Raw genomic sequence first — 8401 nt, 5'->3', positions numbered from 1 at the left:
ATTAGATTAGGTTGATCTAATGCCTTAAAATTAGTTTCTAGTTTCTATTTTAATTTTAGTTTCTATTTGATCATCTCCCTATATATATATATATATATGCAATTGATCAAATAGAAACCAAACTTAAAATAAAAACTAGAAACTAATATGAACCCCTCATTTATCTACACGTGACCCACTTCTTTTATTCAGTATTGTATGTAACTATGGATCATCTTTCCTGACTTTAAATTTCTCTTTCTACGTTTACACACACATACATTAGATCACTTTCCTCTTTTTCTTTATTTTTTTTCACCAACTCTCGTATGCTCTTTTTTAAATTTATTCACCTCTGATATGTTGGGTCCAACTACTAGCTATCAACACCACTTATACTTTTATATTTATGATCTCTCCTATGGCAAAAAATGATCTGTTTCTTGACTGAATACGATACCTTTTTTCGACGACTTTGTGATTGGTGCACGTAATCAACAAATCATCGGTCAGAGTTATGAAATTAGCTAAAATAGTGATGATTTACTATACATAACTGGTGATTGTCCTAGTACGAATTAGTGATTTACGTGGATAAATCAGTGATTCTCGTGGTATAAATTAATGATTTATGCAGTAATTGTAATGGTTAGTGCATCTAGAGAACATAGCTCAGTAATATAGTGACGAGGTGTTAGGTGGTGATCGAAGATGGTTGTACTGGTGATGTATGAAATGTTTGGTAGTTTAGTGGTCATCGAAATTAGCTCGGAAGTGCATGTGACGGAGATAGTCGGAAATAGTGATCATATGATGTTCTTGCTTTGATTAAAAGCAGTGATATAGAGATGGTGAGATAAATATGAAAAAGATATAAGAGAATTCAGCGATGATTTCAGTGACAACCATGAAAAATTTCCACGAATACATACTAGTTTGGCGTGAATACGCGGATGTGGGTAAAGAAGAAGCCATGAGATAAAGCAGTACCTATTTTGTATTGGGTTGGAACTTGGGCCTGCTTTTTAATCTGTCAAATATGACCGGGTTTCTAGTTTTTATTTTAAAATGGTTTCTAGTAGAGTAGACCCTATATATATATAGGAAAATACTCAAATACAAACCAATATTAGAATACAAACTACAAACCAATAACAACCACATGTTTAATCTCTTTCTCTCACCTCCATGTGCACTATATATTCATGTATATATTTTTTCTTTCGTTTTTTCCCGTTAGTTGGTTAACTTTTAATATAATAATTTCACCGTATTTTTTTACATCTCCCACTCATCAATTTGCATAGTATATTTGCTATATTACGGCGAAAATCGGTATTTAAACTTACCCGAATCACTAAGCTGAAATTAGTACTATTCGAGAAATCAATAGAGTTTGATGATTATTGTAGGAATAAATAGTGATTTATCGCCGAAATATATCAAATATGATATTCATACTGATTGTTGGAGAATGTAGAAAAATATAGTGAAATTAGATTTTAAAAAAGTTTCACCAATTGACGGAAAAATTTAATAAAAAATGAAGAGAATTAGGTGAAATTGTGTGTGGAAGGGTGTAATTGATTTGGGTGTGGAGACGGTTTTTAGTTTGTTTTTTAATTTAATTTGTTTTAAAGTAACACTATACATATTTATATATACTTATACATACATGGATTGCATCTATACTCGTGCTCGTGATGATGGAAACAAGGGTCTTTATTTTAAAGGAAAGACACACATTTTAGATATGGGGATCTCGAAAGTACTAAAATCACAAATGTGTATCAGTAACATGTTACCCAACCTGCCTTTGCGTATTTAATTTTTTTAAAATAAAGTGATCAAGCAATACCCCAACAGTTTATGCGTATTAGCTGGCTGACTACCCATTACCCAATCACCAAATGCGTATAACCTATCAACCCAAATATTAATTGTGTATCCGATCCGTTATTTTTAATCACATCCCCCGGCGATTGTCATTGTTGTCATTATAGTATTAAAAATCGTTAATTTTCTCCTAATCCTATAATATAATGACTCTCAGTGATTTAATGTAGATTCAATTCCAACAATACTTCTTATATTCACTTCTTATTTTCTGTTATATTGTTAAAAGTAAGTTATGTACATAAAAGTACAAAGGAAAGTGAATGGAGAGAGACTATTTGCTTGCAAATTTATTTATACGGATATTCTCTATGGTATCGCTGTAGAATTGATTTTTTTTCACAAATACCATCAATTTATTTAATTCTACCCGTGATCAGCCTGCACATTTGGTTTTTCACTTGGTACCTCCATGCTAAGGAAAATGTAATAGGATTGATTTCGTATAGGAAAATAAATTGTATATTTGAAATTTTTGCAAAAAAAATATATGAAATGGACCTTTCACTCGTATTAATCCATTTTACATGATTTAAGAATCTATTTTATGTATTTTTTCACAAATAATTTAAATATACAATTTGTTTTCCAAACCAAAATCAATTTTACTATATTTTACTTTACACGAGGGTATCCGAGTGAAAAATCAAATGTACACGATTATCACTAATAGAAGCTAATAATTGATGATAACAATGGGAAAAAATCATTTCTATAATGGTGTCATAGAGAATATCCCTATTTTATAATATTAGTTAAGAGTGACCGATAGTATTTAGGATTGAGGAGAGAGAAAAGAAATTTAGTGAATTTAAAAATAACTAAGGAAATGTTGGAGCAAATAAAACTAGTATCATATTCAAATTTTAATTTAAGAGCAATTATAAGTCATAAGTATGCTATTAGAGATGCTCTAACCAATTTTTATTAATAAAATATCCACTTGCCTTTTTTTCGGTTCAAATATTTGTTAGGATGAAATGTGAAATATTTAATAATTTATAAGTCAAGATAAAGAGTATTATTGAAGTTGACACTGATATCTACTTATTTATTTAATAAGATCTCTAATAATCTCTAAACTCTAAATAAAATATAAAAATTTAGGAGACTACAGGTGATGCTCCTGGAAGCTCATTTATCTCAAAGAGTCGGACCGGACAGGGGCTCCAAAGGTGCGATGTGATTCAAATTGGTGGATGCATTGTTGAAAGTCAAAATCTGTGTTCTGATATTCTATTTGAAATGGAGAGATTTTTTTACTTTTTTTTACAATAGAAATGCAGAGATTATACTCCATTAGGTTTAGAAGGGGGACTTTGAAGAGTAGACTTATATAAATACTACCGAGTCAATAATATAGATAGTATCATGCTTTAATAACTTTATCTTCAACTATATCTTTTTTAAAAAAATAAAAATAAAAAGTACAAGCTCTACAAGTTGCTTAAATAGGTCTGATTCAGAGCCTTTTTTATTTATATACTAGCTGTCTGTTTAATTTTAGTTGGAATACATTTTGATCTTGTACAATCTTATGCGCCAACTATACCAATGACCAATACTTAAAAAACTTCTAAAAGTCAAATCTTTATAGGTTGTAAGATCAAAACACGCCCGAAAGCTAAGAAATTCTATAAATAATTGATAAAAGAAAAAAATTAAAAAATATCAATACAGAATATATTTTAGAGGCACATATTTTAAATTTTTGTTCTAAAAAAGATTAAAAAAAAGAGATATCTTTCTCACTCTTAATTGTACTGACATAAATATTATCCATATCTCATTTCTTATATTTTCTTTTAATTTATTATAGGGAACAAAACTAAAATTGGGAAGAGTTTTTATATATATATTTCAAGGCCGGTCCCGTGTGTAAGATGTATGTAATCCATCCTAATCCTATTTCATTATTCACATGTATATAAACACAATCAGATTTGCATATCTTGACATATACTAGTTCACAAATTTTATCCATGGCTTCTCAATACTGTCATGTCATTATATTTGGTATTATTCTCCTGATCAGCTCAGCTAAAGCACAGCCATCTTTTCGTCCGAAAGCTCTGATTCTCCCAGTCAGTAAAGACCCTGCAACACTCCAATACCTTACTTCAATCAACCAAAGAACTCCCCTGGTTCCCATCAGCTTGACCCTTGATCTTGGAGGCCAATTCTTGTGGGTTGAATGCTACACCAGCTACGTATCCTCGACATATCGCCCTGCTCGTTGTCGCTCGGCTCAATGCTCCCTTGCCAGGGCAACAAGTTGTGTCACGGAGTGTAATTCTCCACCTTCACCAGGGTGCAACAACAACACATGTGGTCTCCTTCCAGGCAACCCTATAGGACAACTTGCGACCTTCGGGGATGTTGGTTCGGATGTTGTCTCAATCCAATCAACAAACGGCAAGAACCCTGGCCCATTTGTAACGGTCCCTCGGCTGCTCTTTGTTTGTGGCTCAGAATTTCTCTTAGGTGGCCTTGCTAACGGTGTTAAGGGAATGGCAGGCCTGGGAAGGGCTCGAATTTCACTCCCTTCTCAGTTCTCAGCTGCTTTTAGTTTCAATAGAAAATTCGCAGTTTGCTTGAGCTCTTCCGCATCAGCAAAAGGTGTTGTCATTTTTGGAAATGAGCCGTATATGTTCCTTCCAAATGTGGATGCTTCAAGCTCTCTCATCTATACACCACTTTTCATAAACCCTGTGAGTACTGCATCATCTTACTTCGTAGGTGACCCTTCAACTGAATATTTCATTGGAGTGAAATCTATAAGGATTAACGAAAAACTTGTCCCCATAAATTCAACACTGCTTTCTATAAACAAAGAAGGATATGGAGGAACAAAAATAAGCAGCATCAACCCCTACACTGTCTTAGAAACTTCAATATACGAGGCTGTTACCAACGCCTTTGTGAAGGAGATTTCTAGTGTCCCAAGAGTTGCGTCCGTGGCGCCTTTTAGTGCATGTTTTAGGTCTAAAAACATTGGTAGCACACGTGTGGGTCCTGCTGTGCCTCAGATTGATCTAGTTCTGCAGAGCCAAAGTGTGTTTTGGAGGATATTTGGTGCAAATTCAATGGTGCAAGTGAGCAATGATGTAATGTGTCTAGGCTTTGTGGATGGAGGTGTAAATCCTAGGACTTCAATTGTGATAGGCGGACATCAAATTGAGGACAATCTGTTGCAATTTGATCTCGCAGCATCAAAACTAGGATTCAGCTCTTCGCTCCTCTTCCGTCAAACAACATGTGGAAATTTCAACTTTACAACTTCTGCTTAAAACAAGGTTGTTGTTGAACTGCAGTCCACAGGCAGCCATACTATAAATAAATGGCTTTTTATATATTGAACCAGTTCATGTAACCATTACTTGTGCTATGTCAAACCAACAAGCCATTATGCCTCGATTTATATAAAACACTCTCCTGATTGATTCTATTCACATAGTTGCAAGTTCATTAACAGAAAAATGGATTACATGTTCTGAATACCTGCATGCATTGATTAGAAGAAAAACCACAACACCGGTTCATATTCAAACCAAGTAATCGATATTCTGTATTCAAAATCAGAAATTAATGTAAACTCAATCTACATTTTCATCTGAAATTTATATTTATACATAGATATTGCAGAAGTCTGTCGACAAATGAACCACCTTTTTCACCGGATGAAGAAAAAAAATTACCAATGAAAACTTTAACATTCTCTTTGTTAACAAAGCTAACAGAAGTCACAAGTAAATTTGTTCTTGTTAGGAAAAAAAATATAGAAAATAAAGAGGTGAAGATACATTAGAAGTATGACTATATCATATTTTTAATTAGCTTGAATTCTCTCAAAGCTTATGTCTAATGTAAACAATGTACAGTTTTAATCAAAATCCTAGCCGTAGATAGTTATATATAGTTATTTTGCAAACCTTTTGAATATGATCAAGATCTGTACATCTCAAAGCATTAACAATTCCTTCATGGCTTATCAATACTATTAGTCATGCTCTTTGTTCTTATCCTCTTAATTTCCTTATCTAGAACTAAAACGTCTTTCGGCCCAAAGGCTCTATAGTCCTCCCGTCACCAAAGACGCCTCAACACTCCAATACGTTACCCCACTTAAACAAAGAACCCCATGAGTTCCTATCAGTTTGACACAAGATCTTGGAGGCCAGTTCTTAGGAGGGGTTCAATGGAACGACACCCAGTGGCGAATCTAGGATTTAGTTTCAGGGGAGCGAAAATATATATTAATTTTCAAAGATGAAGTACACCTCTCCTCGATTTCATATTTTGGAACCGTTTGATGATTTCTTCATTATTTACGGTCAGAAAGATATTTCTTTCAATATAAGTGACTAAAAAATCATTCAACCACTCATCTCCTATTTGATTACGCAGCCGAGTTTTAACTATATTCATTACATAGAATGATCTTTCGACTCCAGCCGAAGCTACAGGTAATAGCATAGCAAGCTTCAAAAGTTTATATATTGTTGGATGAAATAAATCCTTTCCGGTTTCCACTATTTTCTTTGCAAGTCTTGAAATGCCTCCAAGTTTCTTCAAAATAAGTATGCAGAGACCATTCAAGTTCCATAAAATTAACCTCAGAAAATTAATTTAGATAAAACCTGGCAAATCTTACAAGTTTTTCTTGATCAAATGCTTCAAATTAATTTTTCGAATCAAGCGAAGACATACTCAAAAGAAGTTCTGTGCCAATTTCTCTAAAACGGTAATCTAACTCTCTTATTTGTCTCTCTAAGATAGCAATAAACTTGTCAACACGATAGTGATGACCATTTGTCAATTCTTCTATCATCCACAATATTTTCCCAGGATTAACATACTTTTGGCTCATGTTAATTAAATCAACATTATGTTTAAAACAACTTCATTTAATAATGACTCCCAACCAGTTTCTTTCATCTTCTCGAATAATCTCTTAGTTGCATTAACTAGATTCATAGCATTCACTATATCTTGATCATGATCATGATCATTCCTCTGCAGTATATCTTCACTGCTAGGGGTGTTAAAAACTTAAAATCTATATTCTTTATTAATAAACGAATGTATAATTTGATACTAAAAATACTAAAGTACCAAATTACCTGACCCAGGCCCGGCTTAACCAATTCATAAAAAGAGTGAAAATCTGACTTCTTTTCTCTTGTTTTTTTAACACAAATCGATTCTTTGTAAATTTTATTTTCATTTTAGTTAGTATTCATCCAATGGTCTATTTACTTCATAAAATAAAAATATTTTTTAAATGATTTATAAATTATATTATATTAAAAATTTATATTAAGTTATGTTAAATTAAGTAAAATAACTTATATTTATTTTTAATTTTAGAAAAATTACAAAATACTGGGTAAACTACTAACACGAATTGACTTATGTTCTCTGCAAACTTTATTTATTTATAAATTATATTAAAAAATTTATTAGATTATGTTAAATTAAGTAAAATAACATATATATACTTTTATTTTGAAAAACTAGTAACTACAAAGTAAACTATTAACACGAATTGATTTCTATCCCTTGCAAACTTTTTTTTCTATAGCATTATTTTAAAAATAATTAAGTAATAGCAAATGACTTTAGTAACATTTATTAACTTTTAAAATAAAAATTATTGATTTAACGATCGTATTTGTTACTGTTCATCACAGCGTTTATTTACTTTAAATTAAAAAATATATTTTAACAGTAACAGATTTATGGGTTGTATTTGGATTGTATTAAGTAATATTAAATTAAGTTTAATAACATCTATTTACTTTTAATTTGTAAATTAATTTTTATCGATAATTAAGTAATATTAAATAAACTATATTGAAAAAGGCTAATTATAAGATAATTATCAAATTATACTAATTATATTAAATTATCTAAAGAACAAATATTTGGTTAATAAGATAGAGATATAATTCGTTTCACAAAAATAAAACTAATATGTTAGATTTCTATATCAAGTAAAACAACGCAAAACTAGAATTATAGTGAAAAATTTCATAACTCATTCAATCATTTTTAACCACATAACTATTTTTTGCAAGTAACAATTTAAAATTTGATATTAATATATTAATTTTAATTCTTATTTCGCACGGATTATGAATAATTCTCTACAAATATTAATTCGATATTTTTAGTCTCGGGCCCGTTTTTCGCACGGGTTATCAACTATCTATACTAATAAGCATCTCAAATCTTGGTACTCACTCGAAAATTATACAACTATTTTTAAAATTTTATGTCATAAAATCTCAACTGACAAAAATTAACTTTTACCTTCTGTAAGTTTTATTTTCCTTCAATTTTTATTTGTCGTATTAGTAAATTAACATGTCAAATTTATATAAGTAGGGTCGCGCTCCATTGAGAACCTTTTTTTGGTGAGATATGAGATCTCATCACAGCCGTCCATCTGAGCAAAAAATACAGTACAAATTTGGTGGTTTTTTTGTAAATAAATCAAAAACCAGTGGCAGTTTCTAACATT

The 8401-nt window shown here is 31.2% G+C and overlaps 1 protein-coding gene across 1 annotated transcript; it reads left to right on the top strand.

The window, feature by feature from the left end:
- Positions 1-3785: 3785 nt before the first annotated feature.
- Positions 3786-5321, top strand: LOC141683120 (putative aspartic proteinase GIP2). The gene has a single exon (XM_074487812.1). It carries the CDS (start codon positions 3858-3860, stop codon positions 5163-5165), a length of 1308 nt encoding a protein of 435 aa, XP_074343913.1. The 5' UTR covers positions 3786-3857; the 3' UTR covers positions 5166-5321.
- Positions 5322-8401: the final 3080 nt, after the last annotated feature.

The sequence above is a fragment of the Apium graveolens genome, chromosome 9, assembly GCF_009905375.1.
Source record: "Apium graveolens cultivar Ventura chromosome 9, ASM990537v1, whole genome shotgun sequence".
Taxonomy (NCBI): Eukaryota; Viridiplantae; Streptophyta; class Magnoliopsida; order Apiales; family Apiaceae; genus Apium; species Apium graveolens.
The sequence above is the reverse complement of the archived record's forward strand: the minus strand, read 5'-3'. Positions and strand labels throughout refer to the sequence as shown.